The sequence below is a fragment of the Vulpes vulpes genome, chromosome 10 (assembly GCF_048418805.1).
Source record: "Vulpes vulpes isolate BD-2025 chromosome 10, VulVul3, whole genome shotgun sequence".
Taxonomy (NCBI): domain Eukaryota; kingdom Metazoa; phylum Chordata; class Mammalia; order Carnivora; family Canidae; genus Vulpes; species Vulpes vulpes.
Window position 1 is genome coordinate 38,880,207 of NC_132789.1, and position 21,445 is coordinate 38,901,651.

Here is a 21,445-nt window from a genome sequence, read left to right on the forward strand (position 1 = left end):
TTTTTTGTGTTCTTCATGCTTAATGGAGAACCATTGCGGCAACCAAGTAACACACAGCAGTGGAAACACTTTTTACCTTACTACCAAGAATATATAAAATTTAAAAATTTGTGGGCGCCTGGGTGGCTCAGTTGGTTGAGCACCTGCCTTCACTCAGGTTGTGATCCTAGGGTTCTGGGATTGAGCCCCATGTCAGCCTTCCTGTTTGGCGGAGCCTGTTTGTCCTGCTCCCCCTGCTTGTGCGTGCGCGCGTGCACTCTCTCTCTCTGTCAAATAAATAAATAAAATCTTTTTAAAAATTTAATAATTTGCAAACAGAAGCCCCACTTTCTAAATTATCTTGTTTTCTTTATTTCTTAATTTTTATTTTTTTAATTAATTAATTTTTTAAAAAAGATTTTATTTATTTATTCATGAGAAACAGAGAGGTAGAGACACAGGCAGAGGGAGAAGCAGGCTCCATGCAGGGAGCCCGACGTGGGACTCGATCCTGGGACTCCAGGATCACGCCCTGGGCCGAAGGCGGTGCTAAACCGCTGAGCTACCCAGGCTGCCCTATTTCTTAATTTTTAAGAAATGATTTTATTTGAGAGAGAGAGAGAGAGAGAGAACATGAGTTGGAGGTGGGGTAAAGGGAGAGGGAGAAAGCTCCCAGCTGAGCAAGGAGCCAACACATGGCTTAGTCTCAGGACCCTGGGATCATGACCTGGGCCGAAGGCAGTCGCTTAACTGACTGAACCGCCCAGGCGCCCTTGCGTTTTCTTTAGTCCCTAAGTTCCTATAACTTCTTTCATCCTGGCAACGAGCATGTCATATAATGCTGAGATGATAGAGCAGGATGGTAAGTTGTTTCTGTTTTTATTTTTAATCTCTGAAGGTGCTGTGTAGAGAATTTAAAGTTCACATTTCAGAGGAATATATAGAGTAGAGATGGAAATTTGAGAAAGTGAAAAAGGTAAAACTGTGGATGAAAATATCCAAAGAGCAAGATAATAGGTCTCTACTGGCAGTACAGATAGACTCCTCATGGCTGTCTCTTGATTTATAATTACTGTTGCCTAATCTGGTTTACTTTATAGTGCAGTAGTACCCTCGCCAGATAATCCTAGAGTAATATTATTAACTAATGCTTAACGGATGTTTCTTCTGTGTATATGCTACCACATTTAATTCTCAAAGTAATATTTTAATTTTTTAAAGATTTGAGAGAGAGAGAGAAAGTGCAGGTGAGCGTGCTCCAGCTGGGGCCAGGGTGGGGGACAGGGGTGTGTGACAGGGGAGAAGAAGAGGGAGCAGCAGACTCTCCCACTGAGCAGAGAGCCCTGATGCAGGACTCCATCACAGGACTCTGAGATGATGACCTGAGTTGGAAGTCCATGCATGCTTAACTGACTGAGCCGTGCAGGTGCCCCCTCAAAGTAATATTTTAACTGTAGGAACTATTATTGTTTCATTTTACAGATGAGAAAGCTGGAGTTTAGAGATGTTAATTTCCATTTCTTGGACCTAGTAACTAGTAGAATTAGTATGAACTCCGATCTCTCTGACTTGAGAGCCTGCATTCTTTATCAGTTCTGTATTGGCTCCCAGAAGTGCATATCCCAGAGTCCCTTTTGCAGCCATTTGGCATGAGGGCCCGTATTGGATTTTATTTGCCACAAAATTTTCCTTTCAGTGAGGTACTTTGTTTTTTCTTGTTACTTTGATATCATTTAGAAGTCTGATTCTTCTCTATCACCACAGTCATTATTCCTGTTTCTTTAATCCCATGGTAGACAGGTTTTGTATCTTCTGAAAGTTAGCAATTCCAGTGTGAAGTGTCAAGCTTTGTTTCTATGTTTTTATCCTCAATTCTATAAGCAGCCTTTTCCCTTCTCCGGAATATGTGTTAACGTGGCAGATTTTGTTTTTCTTTTCTTTCTTTGGGTTGTAATGGCCTGAATTTTTCAGCCTTGGAGAGAAATACATTACAGAATCCAGATCATTAGATGTTTGCATTAGACCGCCCTGAGTTTTTAATGCTTCTTGATATCCATTTATATGATTTTATCTCATCTATCCTACACTCCCAGATCTTTAGTTTTCTTAAGCTTGTTCATTGATTTTGTGGTGTTTTACTTATTTTTTTAGCTGCCTTGGTACTGCCTATCCTCCTCTTCTCTTGTTCATCAGTGTCCTTGAGTTTGCATTCCTCTTTTCGGTCAGCTCCCCCAGCTAGCTTGTCTGCTTACTATTCTTGTCTACCCTTCTTGCTTTTCCTACCTCCCACCTGCTCAGCTCTACCTTCTTTTCTCCTTGTAAATTCCTGTGCTTGTTTCTCAGTCACTTTTCTGATTTCTTTACTTTGGATAGTCTTTTGTTTGTATGACTCCCCTAAAATTTGTGTAAAAGAAATGCCAAGTGTACAGTCTTAAGATTTTAAAGGGCCTGTGATATTGGTGAGTAAAGAGCTGGACTGCAGACTTATTTTTCATACTATGATCCTGTTGCCCTATTTAAAGTGACAGTCTTTTTTAGAAACATTGGCATTGGGATCACTTTGTGTGTAGGTATTGTTCTGAATCTTAAACATTTTAAAACCAAATTTATTGTATTTTGGAGAGGAAAAAATTTAAAAAGATTGGAAATGTTGAGCCCTTAAATATTTGTTTTGGTCATTAACATACTCAATCTTTTTCCTCCAGATTTAACTCAGGCTTTCCCTCACTTTGGAACTCCTAGATTTGTGAATATTGGATATTTTGAGAAGCAGGGGTTCTTTCCTTGATATTGACTAAGGAGTCTATTTACCTTCAGGATGACATCTGAACTGGAGAGCAGCCTAACATCTATGGACTGGTTACCACAGCTCACCATGAGAGCAGCCATCCAAAAATCTGATGCTACACAAAATGCACATGGAACGGGAATTTCCAAGAAGAATGCACTCCTTGACCCAAATACAACACTGGACCAAGAAGAAGTCCAACAGCACAAAGATGGGAAACCTCCATACAGTTATGCCAGCCTCATTACATTTGCAATTAATAGCTCACCCAAAAAGAAAATGACTCTAAGTGAGATTTACCAGTGGATCTGTGATAACTTCCCATATTATAGAGAGGCTGGCAGTGGTTGGAAGGTAAGGATTTTATTTAAATTATTATTTATATGCTATAAACCTAAAAATGGCTCTGTTGAAGATAAAGCTTTGTAGGGGCTTATATAATTAAAAAGTGAAATTCTGATGATTAGTCATTTTTAAGATGTCAGACAAGTAAAATTTTTTTATTAACTGATTAATTTTACCTTTGATGGAATACCAATTCGTTAAAACTTTATTATGTTGCATGACTGAGAGAACATAAAGTAAGAACAGAGATAATTAGCATTCACTGGAAAACAATACCTACAGCTCAGGTAAGTGGATAGTGGGTCTTTAGTTAAAAAAAAAAAGTATTGTAACTAGTATTGTTTTCCTCATCTAAGATTTTTTTTAACTTTCATTTTGAAAGAGTTTTAGATTTATCAAAGAGTTACATAAATAGTCCAGAGGTTTCTCCTGTGTCCTTCAATCACTTCCTCTATGTTAACATCTTATGTAATCATAGTACAGTGATAAAAACTGAGAAATTGATGTTCAGTACTTTTGAGTTTTTTCTTTTCCTTTATTCCTTCTCTATTAATTGGGATTCTTTTGTATTCAAGACTTCTACTTTCTCGTTTTATTTACTTATTCAGTCTTTTATTTTGCATAGTATGCATTCATGGACATTTATTTGTGCTGTCATTATTTGTCAATCAGATAGTTGAAGCTTTGGCCATAAAGAGCTCTTAGAAGTTGGCTCCTGTGCCCTTTTGATTTGGCCCTGTTATTTTGTTTGTTTAGCACTTTTTAACTTTCTGGCACAACAAGATGTTCCAGGCTCATCTTGTATTATTCCTGTCCACTCGTAGAATCAACCAGATCTTTAAGAAGCCCTCGTTCCTCATCTAAGCTTTTTGATGAACTGTCAAATTGGTTTCCTACCTAATTTATGTTCTACAACAAATAATTCAACTTAACTTTCTTTTGTGTCTGCACATATTGTTTATATTCCATATGAGAATTACCCAGTTGTATGCTATGTAGGGTATGTGTATATGCATGTGGAAAAAGGGAATTTAGAGTTTTAGATGGTAATTACTCTTGTTTCTTTTAAGCCTTCCTGTCTCAACACTTTTGTCTTTTTTGTTTGACTAGATTTATTAAAGATATTTACTGATTTATTATGCATTGATGATGTGCTATGCACCATGTCAGATAATTAGGTGTCTCAAGGGAAGGGATTTTTAATATATCCACTTCTATTCCATGTCCTAGTACAGTGCTTCCATTTAGTAAGCCTGGGAAATGTGGTTCAAGTGAAACCTTGAATCTTGGTCCCAGCCTTCTTTCATAGCTTTACTTTTTTCTAGTTCTTTCTTATGCATCTTTTTTCTTTTGCCTATTCCAGCCTGCTAGCTGTCCCTGGAAATAAAAACTGTGATTTTTTTTTCCTTGCTTTCAATTTTCTCTTATTTGTCCTTGGACTTTCTGCCTTTTTTTCTAGTTGGCATTATCCTATTTTGTCTTTCAGCTTGTGTTATCTCTCTCCTCCCTATAGAACTAATCTCTTCTGTTTCCATATGCTTGATTAATAACAGCATCATAGACTTTTAGATTTTTGCTCAAATATCTTGTTTCATTAGTTTTTGTTTCTGTACTCAAATACTTAAGTGATAGTTGCTTTTATTTCTATGTGTCAGGTGCTTTATTCCCAAGTGCCTTCTTACATCTTTGTCTTTTTAAGTCACACAACAGTTTTAGGAAGTAAGTATTGTTACTGTCCAAATTTGCAAAGTAAGAAAACTGAGGCTTAGAGAACTAACTTTACAGTTTCTCAAAGAATGCAGGAACCCAAGATTTAGTAACAGACTTGGAGATTTGGAGATTTCAAATCTCATGCCTTAACCATTACACAAGGCCTATAATTTTGTAAACACTGTATAAATATTTATTAAATTTAATTTTCCAAGATGGTCTGTCTCAACTGGCCAACTCAGTATGAGCAGCAATTGTTAACAGTATAATATGAATAAGAGTCTACTCTTAACAATATTTCATTGGAGGAAATACATAAAAGTATTTGATCCATGAATTAAAAAAAAAACATCATTTTAACCAAGTAGTAGTGATCCATGTAAACTGTGTGCTCTGGCTTTAGGCACTACTATTCAGTAGAGTCCTTCTGTCAAGATTTCGGATAAGGGAAGGCAGATTTTGATAAACCTGTTTAATATTGGAAAAACATGGTGGCTAGGGAATAGACATGCCCCAAATTTGAATAAGTGGCTTAGAAAGCCCATCAGGGATTCATGGGTCTCTATAACTGGTTGTAAACTTAAATATTTGCAGAAACCAGACAGGTGACATAAATGAGTAAAGCAAAAAAGATGCCTAACAGAAGAGTGCATGTCTAATGTAAGGCAGCTGTGCTCTAGGCACTTGTTGCATTTTAGAGAATATGACAGATCTTACATCCCCCCACCCCCTGAAAATTCAGAAATCTGGATTTTGTGCTTCCCAATTTATTTTTTGTTTTTTTTTTTTAAATTTTATTTATTTATTCATGAGACACACACACACACACACAGTGGGGGCGGGGGGGGGGTGCACAGACACAGGCAGAAGGAGAAGCAGGCTCCATTCCCATGCAGGGAGCCTGACGTGAGACTCCATCCCTGGTCTTCAGGACCACACCCGGGACTGAAGGTGGCGCTAAGCCACTGAGCCACCTGGGCTGCCCTGTTTCCCAATTTTAAAATTTTAATTCCAGTTCTCTTTAATACAGTGCAGGCCAAACATAAGTCTGTTGGCTGAGTTCATTCTGTGGACTCTGGCCTAGATCATATCCTCTTGTTTTCAGCTACTTTAGTCTTTAATTTGAAAAGGATTTACTTACTGTATGCTCTTGTGAGTATGTTGAGTTTGGCAGTACTAAGAAACTTATTAACACAGGCCTCCTAAGGAAGCTTATAATCTTTATTGGATAAGGGGGATAATCTATAAACAAGTAAGTATGATGTTATGTAAACAGTTCTGTAATAGAGAAATATAGAATACTGTGCTGTGATGAATTGACTAATTGGGCACACCTACTGTGTGTAATACTATCCAGTATATGTGTGACTTAGTAAAGAGTGTTAAATGAAGATTGAAGTTAATAAGTGCTGTGAGAATTTAGAAGAGCTTATGGCAAGCGTGATGAGGTTCTTGAGTGGCAAAAAGACTAAGTGCTAGGAGCACACAGGAAGGGTGAATCAATAGAAAACTATTGAGGAAGTGTAATTGAGCACTATTTTGAAGACGAGGAAGATTTGGGTTTTTATTTAAAATATATATAAAAGGGGGATCCCTGGATGGCTCAGCAGTTTGGTGCCTGCCTACGGCCCAGGGCGTGGTCCTTGAGTCCCGGGATCGAGTTCCGCATTGGGCTCCCTGCATGGAGCCCGCTTCTCCCTCTGCCTGTGTCTCTGCCTCTCTCTCTCTCTGTGTCTCTCATGAATAAATAAATAAAATCTTAAAAAAAAAAAAAAAAAAAATATATATATATATATATATATATATATATATATATATATATATATAAAACATTCAGGAAACAGTTGCTTATAGGGGTTCTTGAGAGAAAGCAGTAAGAGTTGGGATAGAGCCAGAATGCAGAGATTCTGTGAATATATGAATGCCATGCTGAAGAGCTTGGTCCAAATTTCGAAGTGAATAGTACATTAAGATCAATTATGTACCTCATTTACTGTCTGACCTCAGCTTGGCTCAAGTGTAAGTCCACATGAGAGTGCCACATCCATTCTGCTGAATTTTGTGCTGCTGGCCAGCCCAACTCATGCCCTGACACTGGTTTGGAAGTAACTGATAGTTTTAGCTGGAAGATAATGGCTTAGTTATAGTGAGGAAAGAAGGGGAAAGGGAAGAAATGGGAATAGGTGGAGGAGTATGTTGCTCATAGAACCAAAGAGATTGGTCCAATCTCTTGCTTTGGGCAGATCTTTAATTTTTCCAGGGATTGCTATCTTATAATTTTTCTTCTAAAAAAGTCTCTTCCCCCAATTTTAAGGTGCTTAGAACTTGCCAGGATTGTTGCCAATTTTATTTCTGTAGACAGAGAAATAGTTTAAAATAAACATTGCAAATGGAGACAAATGGAAACTGGTTTACCACCTCCTTTGCTCCGGTCTTAACTCTATTTTCACATTTTACAATTTGCTCTCCTTAGATTTGTTTTGCACACTCCTACAGTCTGCTGCTCAGTATTTCTTGTCACCCAGAGGAGAAAATATTGCCATGGTCATTTGAAAGGATTCAGATAGAACTTTAATATTTAGTTAGAATTCCCTTTCATTTCTGTGCTAGGGCATTGAAGGGAGGTTATATACTGAAAATAACTCTTTGAATATTCCAGAAGAGTTTAAAAAACACTATTTTAATTTCTATGATGGAATGATTTTGTAATCTGAACTAGAGGAAAAAGAATTTAAATTTTTGCGCTATTCATTTTACTAAAGAAAACCTTTTAGCTTACTGGAGTTTAGGGTATAAAAAGAAAAATACAAAAAAATGTTATGTGTATGTGGAGTGTATTCTACTTTTTATGTGGGCAGAGAAAGAAAAATCTATATTTGTTTATCGTAAAAAAGAAACAGGAATAATAAACTAGAAATGTAGTGAATATAGTTACTTATAAGGGGTTGGGTGGAACCTAGGTGGAAGGAGTATAGAAGAGAATAAGATTTTGAGTACACTTTTTATTTAGTTCTAAACCATGTGTTTTTACACTATATATATATATATAGAGAGAGAGAGAGAACCAAAAAGGATGGAAAAAGGAAACTTTAGAATTGAATATAAGCAGAAACAGAGAAGCCATACGTCTTACCAAATGAATAACACAATCACACAAAAAAAATTCAAGGAACTTTTGAAAAGAGTATTCTATTATTTCCATGGGATATATACTAAGATTGAAAAGAATTGCAAAGAAACCATGACGTTTACTTAATAGCTCTGTTTAATGGTTTTTCACTAGAGGCAGTCAGTCTCTACCTCCAGTAACCCCAAGAAGAGAAGTTGGGAGTAATTCTAAAACTATATAATAATGCATGGTATGATAGAATTCATGAGTACATATATTTGATGTTGGGAAACTAGGGCTCTCACAGTGATGGGGAAAAACAAGATACAGGTAGGAATGTGGTGGTTAATTTGAATTAGAGGTACCAGTTTAAAATTAAGTTTAAAATAAAAATCACTTAGAATGTTTTTAAAATTTAGATTCCTGGGTCACAACTCCAGAGATTTTGAATTAGTCATCTTGAATAGAGCCTAGGAATTGGCATTAAAAACCAATATAAGTGATTTTAGTCCAGATAAATTTTACTTTTGAGAAACCACTTTTGGCTGAGATTTTTAAGGCCAAGCAATATGCTTTGATCAGTTATTTAACCTGGGCCATTTTTCTCCAGGTTAACCTAGACCATTTAAATTATATCTACCTCTATTCTCCTAACTTCTTTTCTTGGAATTATTATAGTTACAGTCTGGCCAAGATGTGAGGATCTTCTTCGTTACGTGCGCGCGCGTGCGTGTGTGTATGTATATATATATATATATATATATGTATATATATTCATGTCTTGACTTTCGTATCTCTCTGGGCATTTTTAAAATTTTTTTAAGGATTTATTTATTTGAGAGGGGGTGGGGCATGCACATGCAGGGGGAAGGGGAGAGGGAAAGAGAGTCTTAAGCAGGCTCCACTCGGAGCCCAACTTGGGCCTTGACCCCACAACCCTGACATGATGATCTGAGCTGAAACCATGAGTCAGATGCTTAACCAACTGTGCCACTCAGGCGCCCTTTTCTCTGGGTATTTTAACTTTCTAAATATACTTTTGGTATTTTTTTTTTCAACTGATTTGTGATTACCATATGAAAAGCATTATATTCTAGGTTATGAGTTGATAGACAAGGTCCTTACCATCATGGAGCCTACGTACATTTTGGTATAGGATGCAGTATGTGGGAAGAAGACCATTAAACAAATAATTACAAGTGTGATGAGAAATCCAGGGTGATAAGTTTATTACAGTGAGACCTAAACTATTGAGAAAAGTCAGAGAAGACTTCCCTAAAGAACCTGATGTTTAGGGACTTCTGGGTGGCTCAGTGGTTGAGCATCTGCCTTTGGCTCAGGGCATGATGCTAGGGTTTGGGATTGAGTCCCGTACATCAGGCTCCCTGCAGGGAGTCTCCTTCTGCCTGTGCCTGTGTCTTTGCCCCCCCCACCCCCCTTTCTCTCTCTGTCTCTCATGAATAAATACATCTTTAAAAAAACAAACAACTGATGTTTAAGCCAAGAATGAATTGAAGTTGAATAGACTCAGGTGAAAGGGATAGAGTGAGTAATGCTGGGGCAGTCCTCTTTGAGGGAGCAACAAATGAAAGCCTAGAGGTGAGAAGGAACATTAGAGGGGATGAATATAGACAGTAGGGTAAGGAGGGTAGGGTCAGATGAAGGAGTTTGGAGGCTATAAGGTTATTGGATTTTATCCTAAGTGCAGTGGGAAGTCATTGAAAAGTTTTAAGTGAAGGAATAGTACTGAATACCTTGTGGAGAACTGCCTACAGAGTAGAGCATGGTGGGGGAGAGACAAAGAGAGGAAGGTGGAGGACAACACCACTTAGGAAGCCTTTGTACTATTTTTGGTGAGAATGGTGTCCTGGATTGAGATAGTGATGGGAGATGGAATAAAGTAGGTGGATCAAAGGTAGACTTAAGATCTGGTAACAGATTGGGATGCCTGCACGGCTCAGTGGTTGAATGACTGCCTTTGACTCAGGGCATGACCCCGGGGTTCCATATCAGGCTCCTTGCGGGGAGCCTTCTTCTCTCTTTGCCTATATCTCTGCTTCTCTCTCTCTCTCATGAGTAAATAAATAAAATCTTTAAAAAAGAAAAAAGATCTGGTAACATTTATTTTAGATGGTGAAGAAGAGAGAAGGGTTTTAATTTTATATATGTCTTAAAGCTTTCTTTTAAATTTTTTTCAAAGATTTTATTTTTGAGAGAGAACGAACATGAGCTGAGGGGAGGGGCAGAGGGAGAAGCAGACTCCCCACTGAACAGGGAGTCTGATGTGGGACTCAGATCATGACCTGAGCTTGAAGGCAGATGCTTAACCAGCTGATCCATCTAAGTGCCCATCTTAATGCTTTCTGATTAGAGCTGTTATGTGAATAACTGTCTTTAACCTGAGAAGAGAAAACTGGAAGATCACAGTGGGGATAAAGATTGAGTTTAATTTTAATCATACTGAGTTTAAGGTGTTTCTGGAGATGTCTGGTAGATTGTTGAAAATATATGTTAGGAACTCAGGAGATAGGTGTAGTTTGGAGGTCCAGATAGATCATCACAGATGGTCATTGAAGCCATGGCTGTAGATGAGATTTACGTAGGCAGCAAATGTAGAAATGAAAAAAAGGACTTGGGGGGGGGAGTCTTGATGATTTCCAACATACATCTTAGCTTTTTGTAGAGGAGGAAGCCCTAAGTAGAGATGTGTCCTTCCCCTGAGGCCATTTAGAAAAATTTTTTCACCCCCATCTTAAACTTTTAAGGTGGGTAGATGAACTCCAGTTTGTTTAAATTAGTTCCTTTTTTTTTTCTTGTCTTTTTTTAGATTTGGGCTATTTTTTATGATTCCATTTTATTTCTGCTATTATTTTATCAGTTATACCCCTTCTAAATTTTAGTGACTGTTCTAGTTTTACCATATGCATCTTTATGAAGGTTTGCCTTCAACTATACCATTTTATGTATAGTGTAAGAACATTATAAACCTTATGTTTCTAATTCTTTTGACCCATCCTTTGTGCTATTGTTGTCATGCATTTTACTTTTATATTATAAACTTCATAATTGTTATATTTTCTCGAGATAGTTCTATTTTATTTTATTTATTATTTTTTAAAGATTTTATTTATTTATGAGAAATGGGGAAACACAGGCAGAGAGGAAGAAAAGGACTCCCTGCAGGGAGCCCAATGTAGGACTCCATCCTGGGACTTCGGGACCACACCCTGAGCCGAAGGCAGACGCCAAACCGATGAGCCATCCAGGAGTCCCTGGATAGTTAATATTTTTAAAGTGTTATAAATAAGAAAAAGTGTTTTTAAAATTTACCTTCATTTTTACAATTTCTGGAACTTTTTTTTTTAAGATTTTATTTATTTGACAGTGCACATGGGAGAGCACACAAGCAGAGGGAGTGGCAGAGGGAGAGGGAGAAGCAGTCTCCTGGGTGAGCAGGGAGCCTAATATGGCACTTGATTCTAGGACCCTGGGATCATGACCTGAGCCAAAGGCAGCTGCTTAACAAACTGAGCCATCCAGGTGCCCCTGGAACTGTTATTTCTTTTTGTAGATCCAAGTTCCTATTTGTTACATTTTTGCCTGAAGAACTTCCATATAGCATTACCAGCCAACAGGCACTATAAAAAATAAAATCTTTTAGCTTTTGCTTTTCTCAAAGTCTTTATCTTGTCTTCATTTTTGAGAGACATTTTCAGTGCATACAGAATAGGTTTTTTTTTTTCTTTTAGTATTTTGGAGATGTCACTCTGTTGCCTTCTAATTTGCACAGTTTTTGAGATGGCTCAAAAACTTTGCACAGTTTTGAGATGTTATAATTTTTATCTTTATTCCTCTGTACATAATTTTCCCCCTCTTGCTGCCTTCACAATATTCTCTTCATTTTGATTTTCACCATTTTGACCTCTAATGAAAATAGGTGTGTGAATTTTTAATTTCTTCCGTTTGGCGTTCTCTGAAATTCTGCATCTGTGATTTGATGTATTGAATTATTTTCAGAAGAGTCTTGGCTGTTCTTCACATTTTTCTTCTCCATACTTTTTTTTTCCTCCTCTGGGACTCCCATTACATATATTGTTCCACAGTTTTTGAATGATCTTGTGTGTGTGTGTTTAAAGTTTGTTCACATGTGTGTCAATTTGGATAATTTCTGTTGATCTAGCCTCAAATATCTGAGCTTTTCCCTGGTTGTGTCCAGTCTGCTGATGAATCTATCTAGGGAGTTCTTTATCTTTGATTATGTCCTTTAATTTTATTATTTACATTTCACTCTTACAGTTTCCACATCTCTGTTGAAATTCCCCATCTCTTTTTTTTTTTTTTTTTTAAGATTTTATTTATTTATTCATGAGAGACACACAGAGAGAGAGGCAGGCTCCATACAGGAAACATGATGTGGGACTCAATCCTGGGACTCAGGATCATGCCTTGGGCCAGAGGCAGGTGCTCAACCGCTGAGCCACCCAGGTGTCCTTGAAATTCCCTATCTCTTTATGCAAGTTACTACCTTTTCTACTTGGTCCTGGAACATATCAGTTAGTTATTTTAAAGTTCTAGTCTGATAGTTCTAAGACCTTTCATTTGAATATTGTTGATAGTTTTATGTCTTGACAGTGGAGTTTCTTCCCTTGCATTTCTTACATGTCTTGCAATGTTTGACTGAGTGCCAGATAATATGTATAGAAGAATGGTCAAGATTGAGATAAATGGTATCGAGAGGAAGCGAGTGTAGTTGGTGGGGGCTGAGGAGAGAGGCAGAAGAAGAAGGGAGAGAGGGGATCTTAAGCAGGCTCCACACCCAGCGTGGATTTCATGACTCTGAGATCATGACCTGAGCCAAAATCAAGAGTCAGAGCTTAATCAGCCAAGCCACCCAGGCAACCCAAGGTAAATAATGTTTATACCTGTAGATGGACAAGTGTCTTTCTCCCCAGGCCATTTGTTTGGGGAGTTGAATCAATTTGTCAATAATTGAGTTGGATTTGGATTTTGTTGTTGGTATCTTTACCTTCAGTATAACAGACTTTGCATTGCTGTAGCAATAGGCTTTTATTACCTGTACTTGGAATGAGGTGCCTGGGTACTATAGAATTTTCTCAATTTTCCTGTTTTCTCTTTAGATTTTTGTTGTCTCTGCCTACCTTGCTACAATTGGGGATCTCTCCATGTTCCTGCCTGTCTTCTATCAATAGGCTGTTCTCACTTGTTATTCACTGCTGGGCTTGGGATAGGGGCTTTGAGTTTTCTCTGCTTTCTTTCCTTCCTCCTTTCCTTTTCCTTTCCTTTTTAAAATAACTATGCCCAACTTGGGGCCCCTACTATGACTCCAAGATCAAGAGTCACATGCTCTACCCACTGAACGAACCAGGTGTCCCTCTGTTTTCTTGATTCAGCCTCAGTCATACTTAGGCCCTTGGACTTGAGGTATGGCCTTTCAGTGTTTCTTCCCTTGAGCCATACTAGGGTATCTATAGTTTCTTTTAATGTAGGGTCCCGGGTCCAAGGTACTTTCTGACAGTTTTCCCAGAGGTAAAGGGGGTTTGCTTCTACTCTTCCTTCCCAGCCATCAGTAGATCTTTGCTTGTGTCTTGAGAGGGTTTTCATTTCCATCATTTCCATTCTTCCCTCAGAATCAATCTTTGCCAGAGTCCTGTCGGTGAGTTTTGCTGCTCCTGCCTCACAGTTAAAGTTGCTTTGTGAGATCTCTTGAAGGTGGTAGGGCCTTATTTCCCACTACAACTATTACCTCCTTCCTGCTTATGAACTACAAGGGAAACGTTCTTTGTTCTCCTTTTTTTTTTTTTTTTTTTTTGTTCTCCTTTCTTATTCCCATTCTTTCTTGTGAGCATGTGATAAAGGTTCATGGGGAAAGAGCTTTAAGAGTGAGTAGGAACTTCCCTTATGGTTGGGGCCCTTGCTACTTTAAACTGACACATCGGGGACGCCTGGGTGGCTCAGCGGTTGAATCTCTGTCTTTGGCTCAGGGAGTGATCCTAGGGTCTGGGATCAAGTTCTGCATCAGGCTCCTTTTGGGGAACCTGTTCCTCCCTCTTCCTGTGTCTCTGCCTCTCTCTCTGTGTCTCATGAATAAATAAATAAAATCTTGAAAAAAAAAAATCTTGAAAAAAAAAAAAGCACACCAGCCTATGCTTTACCTTACAAATTTTAGCTAGTTTCTTGGATGCTTGGATGGTGGCCACTTCTTTCTCCCATACTCTCTGCCAAAAGATGAGACAGTTTGTCTGCTTTCTCCTTGAATGGGCTTGTCCTTCTTAGGAATTTAATTTGTTGTGCTGCCTTGCAGCTTCATCTCTCTGATGTGACTCAAAAATAGGATTTTCTTGGTTTTGTTTTTTGGCTTCACCATTAAATGTTTTTTCATTGTTTGGGAGCGATCATTACTCTCTGTAGCTGTTTATATCCCAAGCAGAGGTGGAACTCCCATTCTTAAGTTAGAAATTGGTGTTTGGTAATAAGATAGGCTTGAATTTATATTCGGTGGTCATTTTTAAAAGACTTTTGTAATCCTGATATTCCTCTACGAGGGGAAAATTTTTCTCTCTTTTTTAAAGATTTTATTTATTCATGAGGGACAGAGAGAGAGAGGCAGAGACATAGCAGAGGGAGAAGCAGGCTCCCTATGGGAAGCCCGATGTAGGACTCAATCCCAGGATCCTGGTATCACAACCTGAGCTGAAGGTATGTGCTCAACCACTGAGCCACTCAGGTGTCCTGAGAGGAAAGTTTTCATATAGGCATTGTTGTTAGAGTTCTGGATTTTATGTTTAAAATATGCCCTAAATACTCCCCTAAAATTGGCTAAATGCTTTTGGAGCCCCCTCTCTACCAAATACCTGGCCATGTTGGCACAGAAATTATGGAATGGATTTTGGAACATTGTATTAAAAAGAAATGGCCTTGGGATCCCTGGGTGGCGCAGCGGTTTAGCGCCTGCCTTTGGCCCAGGGCGCGATCCTGGAGACCCGGGATCGAATCCCACGTCGGGCTCCCAGTGCATGGAGCCTGCTTCTCCCTCTGCCTATGTCTCTGCCTCTCTCTCTCTCTGTGACTATCATAAATAAAAAAAGTTAACAAAAAAAATTAAAAAAGAAATGGCCTTTGGGTATTTTTTGTAAAAATTGTGGCACAGTCCTTATTCAAGAGAAGATTTTCTGTTTCACAGATTCTTCAGGTCGCTGAGTTCATTTTCTTGCTATCCAGGATAGTTATTCTTTCTTGCTGCATTGATGAAGCTAGATGTTCTTGCTAGCCCTCTGTAGCCACTGTTTTATGTGGTTTTTTTTTTTTTAAGATTTTATTTATTCATGAGAGATACACAGAGAGGCAGAGACATAGGCAGAAGGAGAAGCAGACTTCATGCAGGGAGCCCGACGTGGGACTCGATCCCGGGGCTCCAGGATCACACCCTGGGCTGTAGGCAGCGCTAAACCGCTGAGCCACCAGGGCTACCCTGTTTTATGTGTTTTCTTACAAATTGAAGTAAGAACCTAATTAGCTTCTATACATTCTTGTAATGGAACAGTGGAATTGTTTTTGCTTAAACATTTTTTTAACTCATTAGAAAAATGATAATACTTGTGCATTATAGCTTATTTGAACATTGCAGGAAAGAAAAAAATTATCTCCTATAATTCAGGTAGAATAACTTAGCATTTTACAATTCTGGGTAATTCTAAGAATGAGTGAATGGGGGTTGCCTGATTGGCTCAGTTGGTAGAACATGCAGCTCTTGATTTCAGGGTCATGGTTCTAGCTGCATGTTGGGCATGGAGCCTACTTTTAAAAAAAGTGAATGAATGAATACCACAGGTAAAGTCATAGTCATGGGGCAGCCTGGGTGGCTCAGCAGTTTAGCGCTGCCTTCAGCCCAGGCCGTGATCCTGGAGACCCGGGATCAAGTCCCACATCAGGCTCCCTGCATGGAGCCTACTTCTCCCTCTGCCTGTGTCTCTGCGCCTCTCTGGCTCTCGGTCTCTCATGAATAAATAAAATCTTAAAAAAAGTCATAGTCATGATGTAATATACAATTTTATATTTCGTATTTAATATTTAACATTAATCATAGGCACATCTTCCTAAAAGGTCTTAATAAACGTTTAAAATGGGATACATGTTTCATCATTTGGAGTTTTATAAAGTTTACTAGAAGCTGTCTTTCCCAGTAGTTACTTTGCAGCACTGATAATTTAAAAATTGGAAAGGCTTACATTTGAAGCTTGAAATTGTATTCTAGTGCACAGAGGTATTTAGGCTTCTGATTCTGTTTTTAAGAGTAGTTTTTGTCTCTTGGATTCCAATGACCCTGTGGCTTTTCTTTAATTTCAGAATTCCATACGACATAATTTGTCACTGAACAAGTGTTTCCTTAAAGTGCCTCGATCAAAGGATGATCCCGGAAAGGTAGGATTCATTATCTTAAGATAAAATAATTGGATTCTTCATTATTTATCTGTTGTCATGTTTGTATCTGAGTAATAATCTGTTACACATAGAGAATTGGAATGAGAGCACTCAAGAACCTGTCTAATTCATTGGTCAGGAACCTTCCTGATGCTCCTTCACTTTACCCTACTTCATCCCCATTTAGTTGGTAATCTTCAAGGACCAACCAGGCAGAGAGAGCTTTCTCTTTAAGCAGTGGGAAGTAACTTCTAGTGTAGAGCTGGTCCTCTGTAATAGGTTGCTGCTTCTAATCTAGTTTTGTTTATTTTCTTAAGTAGTGTCTATTTGGTTTTTGAATTGCTTGTCAGGAACCACAGTTCATTATTTATTGCATATAAGAGGTATATTTGGTAGGTCTTGACAGAAGTGCCAATAATTCTTACCCTGAAATAAAATTCTTTGTTTCCCTAATTTCTTAGTTGATGTTTTTTCCTTTTCATTCTATTTATCTCCTGCCACCATTTTACTTCTAGTATTTTATCTACAGGGACTTCCCTTCTTTTTGGTTTTAATAGCCATATCAACTGCAGTGTGACCTGAACTTGGTACTAGTTACTTGGTTTCTAAAGCTCAGAGTACTTTCTTGGGCCATAATTTGGTTGTCAGGATGCATTATTAGATGATTTTGAGACAGTGTATTTATCTATTGGCAAATGCACTATTGTTTGGCTGGTTAAAAAGTCTAACCAGCCAAACGGTCTTTTTAAGTTAACTATCCCTGGAAGAATCTTTCTAAAATGTAAACCTGGCTATGTTACCACCCCTACTTAAAAGTACTGCCCGGTCAGTGTCTTGGAGATGTTTCCTTGTGTTATCAAATACCCTTTATGCTTTTCCTTGATCTACCTTTCTAGCTATGATTCATATTCAAACTGACTCTGAGGAACTTCTTGAAGTTTCCCAAACATGCTTTTCGTATGATTATCTCCTACGGCACAAACTCCCTTTCTCTACTTGTGTGGCCTACTCTTTGGGTCTTTTAAGGTTGATGAGCTACAGCATTTCTTCTCTGAAGCTTTTTTGTTTCCGTATACTTCATCTGAGTCTGTTACTCCCTCTTGATTTTCTGTTACTTGGTCATCACTGTAGTAGCTCCTAACCAGTCAGTCTATCCTTGGGTTTACTACTTCTTTATAGTAACTTTTACATAGTAGCCAGTGCTATCTTTCAAAAATGTTATCCTGTTATATTTTCTTTGTTTAATTTTTTAAAAATTTTCTTTGTTTAAAATCTTCATGGATTATCTGCTGTCCTTAGGTTGAAGTCTAAACTTTAAGAGGGTAGGGATCGTGTGCGTGTGTGTGTGTATGTATGGATACACACACACACACACACACACACACACTTTTTAGCTCCATTTGCTTGCACAGTGGCTGGTGTCACGGATGAGGCACTCTTGTTGAATGAATGAATGAATGAATGAATGGTATCCTCTGCTAGATAGATAACTTCTAGAGGTTAGAGATAAAAAGTTAATCATTTCCACTATAAAGAATGCACTCTTAATGTATATTTTATAGTACCTTCTGTGATGTGCCCCATCAAGTTGGTTCTCAGTAAGATCGAATAGATTATTATTATAGTCTTCTTATTTGACTCAGTTATTTGCTGTGTTTATAATTCTCTAAGGTTGTATTTCTTTTCTTTAAAGCAGGCTTATTATAAAAAAAGAAATGTTATATTTGCTTCATTACAATTTCTGATGGGCAGTGAGTATATATGAATCTGACTGAAAATGTTCCTACAAGAGTTTAGAGATTATTTTAGTAGAGTTCTTTGAGAGCACTGATTTAATACTATAAATAGTTGGTTCAGATATAATTTTTACATGACGTTTAAATCATTAAAAAAGCCCAATACACCTGATTGCTTTACTATGTTATGTACTAAGTCTTAACCAACTGGCAATCTATTTAAAAAGAACTTGTGCTGTCAGGTTTTCTTTTGTGCAGAACCTAAAACTTTCTCCACCTTTAATTAAATAGTATCATGGGATAAGGCGTATGTGGAAAACATGTTTTCTCAGAATCCTGAGAATTTAACAAATTTCAACTTTTCCCATTAGTTTCCAGTTTTAAAGTCTTGTTTTAATCAAAGCACGTCTTTGCTATAATTAATTTTGGTCATAATAGTGAATATCATACATTTAATCTTATAAAGTACATTATATTAATAAAGACATTTTTATTTTCAGTCTCAAGGTGAGATTTAAATATCCATTGTTCTTTCTTTGGTCAGAAGTACATGTAAATTGAATCTTAATAAAATGCATTTATAGGAATAAAGTCATTTTAATTTTTGGTACCAAAATACAATTTTTTTATTTAAAAATACTATTGCCTAAAAAACATTTTTGAAAAACCTCAGATCTAACCCATTTTATAGAAAAGGAAACTAAGGCTAATATATGAGGAATGACTTGTCCAGATTCAGTGTGGAATTAGAACTCAAGTGTATTGGCCAGACTTACCTGTAATCACAGAAACCCATTACAGACGAACTAAGGGAGAAAATTTATATAGGAGGAACTGGAGCCTGGTTCTTTTTTTTTTTTTTAAATTTTTTTTTTAATTTTTATTTATTTATGATAGTCACAGAGAGATAGAGAGAGGCAGAGACACAGGCAGAGGGAGAAGCAGGCTCCATGCACCGGGAGCCCGACGTGGGATTCGATCCCGGGTCTCCAGGATCGCGCCCTGGGCCAAAGGCAGGCGCCAAACCGCTACGCCACCCAGGGATCCCTGGAGCCTGGTTCTTAAATTGTGTCACTTGAGTCTACTAAAGTCCCTTAGTTCTACCGGCTTCTCTGATGGCTGCTTTTATCAGCCCAGTTAATGGCAATGATGACCATCCGCAGCTTCTGATTTACGTTCCACTAGTTTACTAACCTTTAGCAGGTGAGAGTTTTGGTGTCCTCCCTATCTGGAATGTAACAAACATCTTAGAATGAAGGCTGCACAAGCAGAATACCCTTGGTTTCCTTGGTTCCTAGACTAAAGCTTTTTCTACTACACCAATCTTCCTTGAGAGGGAGGCCAAAATGTTAGTTAAGTTTTGGTACTTATGAATTGTTTTTTCTTTTTGTATTACAGTGTTGCCTGGCATTTGAGGAGCTTTTCCAAAACCACCCTCACCACAGTGGGAGAAAACCATTGAGCCAAGGTGGGGTGGGAGTAGTTTTTGATCTTGGGTATGGGGTGGACTTTAACCCCTTAGGATTTTACTAGTTGCTGCCATGACTCATAAGGGTCCAAGAGGTAGAGGTAGAAGTAGCACATCCAGTATCTTCTTCTTGTATTTTTATCTGTATAGCTTCCTGTTCAGTGTATCACCAGAGAAATATGAAGGCCAGCCTAAACCTAGAAGAGTATTGTTGAATTACAGATGTTTTTATATGGCTATTTATTCCTAAATCAGTCCTTCATTTTCTAGAAGTCTTTGCCGTGAAATCCCTTAATATTTGAATCTCTCCCGTATACATTAATGGGCTGAGATCAGTCTTCTTATGTTCCCTGAAACTAATTTCAAATAGCCTCAATATTGCTTTCTTTAAAAAAGAAACACAAAATGAAATTATGTTTTGCATCAGTAACTCTGCTGCCTCTTTTAAGACAGATGTCTATTTTCTTTTATCTTCATTACAATCCTGTTTCTGCATCTTATAGTCCATCTCCATTTTTAATTATCTTTTCTATTTTTATTAGTTTTATTTTCTGTTTGTTTTATGATCTAATTGTCTTTAAAGTCTTCTTATCCTGCCTTTTATTTACACATGCCTCTTAATTATCTTAAAGGAAGGTAAATGTTTTCACATTATGGGAAAACAAATCCTATCTCTTTCTTTGCTTTCTGCCTTCATCTTTTTTCAACCTTTTTTCCTCTTCTCCAGCTCAGAAAAATGAATCTTTGATTTTAAAGGAAATAAAAGATTACAGGAAGTGGTTTCAACAGTTGTATAATTAGTTGGTGGCAGTGAGTTCTAATAGAACTGAGGTAGTAGCTAAGAAGACACTATGAGGGCCACCTGCCTGTTCTGAGAGAGACTAACTTTAGTGGATTCATGCTAAGAAGAGCTTTTTAGGGCAGGGTGGAGCATGCTTTTCTTGCCTGGAAATAGGAAGTTCATAAAGGCTTGGTGGCTGTGAAAATCAGAGTGGTTTGTGAGGAAACAATTGCTAGAGAATTTTCTGAAATTCTGGACTGATTTTTTCCTATTCTTGTCCACTGTCATAGTATGGGGACCATAGCATAGTTGACTGATCTCTTTTTTACAAAGAGTTTTCTTTTTTGGCCATATTAGTATTGTGTTGTATTTATTTATAAATTATTTCTTATTCATAAGTATCCTGTTTTGGTCACTTGATTTGTTAAAAGATGTAGAAGAACTAGAGAGGTTTGAAAGTATGTAAGATATTAAGTGATTAACAGTGTTGTAGAAATCACAGGTATGTGGTATTTACTCTGAGGAAAGAAGGTAAGAGTGTAATTTTAATACTAGTCTTAAAGTAGATGCATGATTTTTGTGAAGAATTTGACCTCTTTGTATAAAACCAAATAGGAAGTGGGATTTAATGATAAAAGCAAGAGTTTGGTTAGACAAAAATAAGGACATGTTATTTATTTGATTGAAAAAACACTGGTAGGGTTCCCAGGGATATTTTAGAGTTTGCCACTTCTGAAGCACTTTAGGGATAGATCAAATTAATAACCTTTGTGGCTTTAATTCGTGGTAGGTAAGAGCCCCTCGAAGGCTGAGAAGAGGACACGATCAAATTGAGCTAAGGGACCAGTGAGAATAAAGTTGAGATAGAATCAGGAATTAAGGGAATTAATGTAAGTACAGTAATCTGCCCTTATCTGCAGAGGATACATTGCAAGAACCCCAGTGGATGCCCAAAACCCTGGAAAGTACCAAACCCTATGCATGTCTTTTTCCTATACATATGCACCTATGATAAAATTTAATTCAGAAGTTAGGCATAGTGTAAGAGATAATAACTTATGATAAAATAGAACAGTGTTAATGTTATTCT

At 37.6% G+C, this 21,445-nt stretch overlaps 1 protein-coding gene across 9 annotated transcripts in view; it reads left to right on the forward strand.

Annotated features, from left to right (window-relative positions):
• FOXJ3 (forkhead box J3) overlaps window positions 1–21,445 on the forward strand; it is a 142,236-nt gene that overhangs the window by 38,709 nt on the left and 82,082 nt on the right. For 6 of the 9 annotated variants that reach the window (XM_025983740.2, XM_025983743.2, XM_025983741.2 and 3 more), the window contains 2 exons: window positions 2,797–3,121; window positions 16,296–16,370. In XM_025983740.2, the coding sequence (XP_025839525.1) occupies window positions 2,797–3,121; window positions 16,296–16,370 (400 nt within the window). Of the gene's footprint in view, window positions 1–2,684; window positions 3,122–16,295; window positions 16,371–21,445 lie in introns of all 9 variants that reach the window. The other 3 variants (XM_072723655.1, XM_072723659.1, XM_072723656.1) reach the window with 1 other exon arrangement.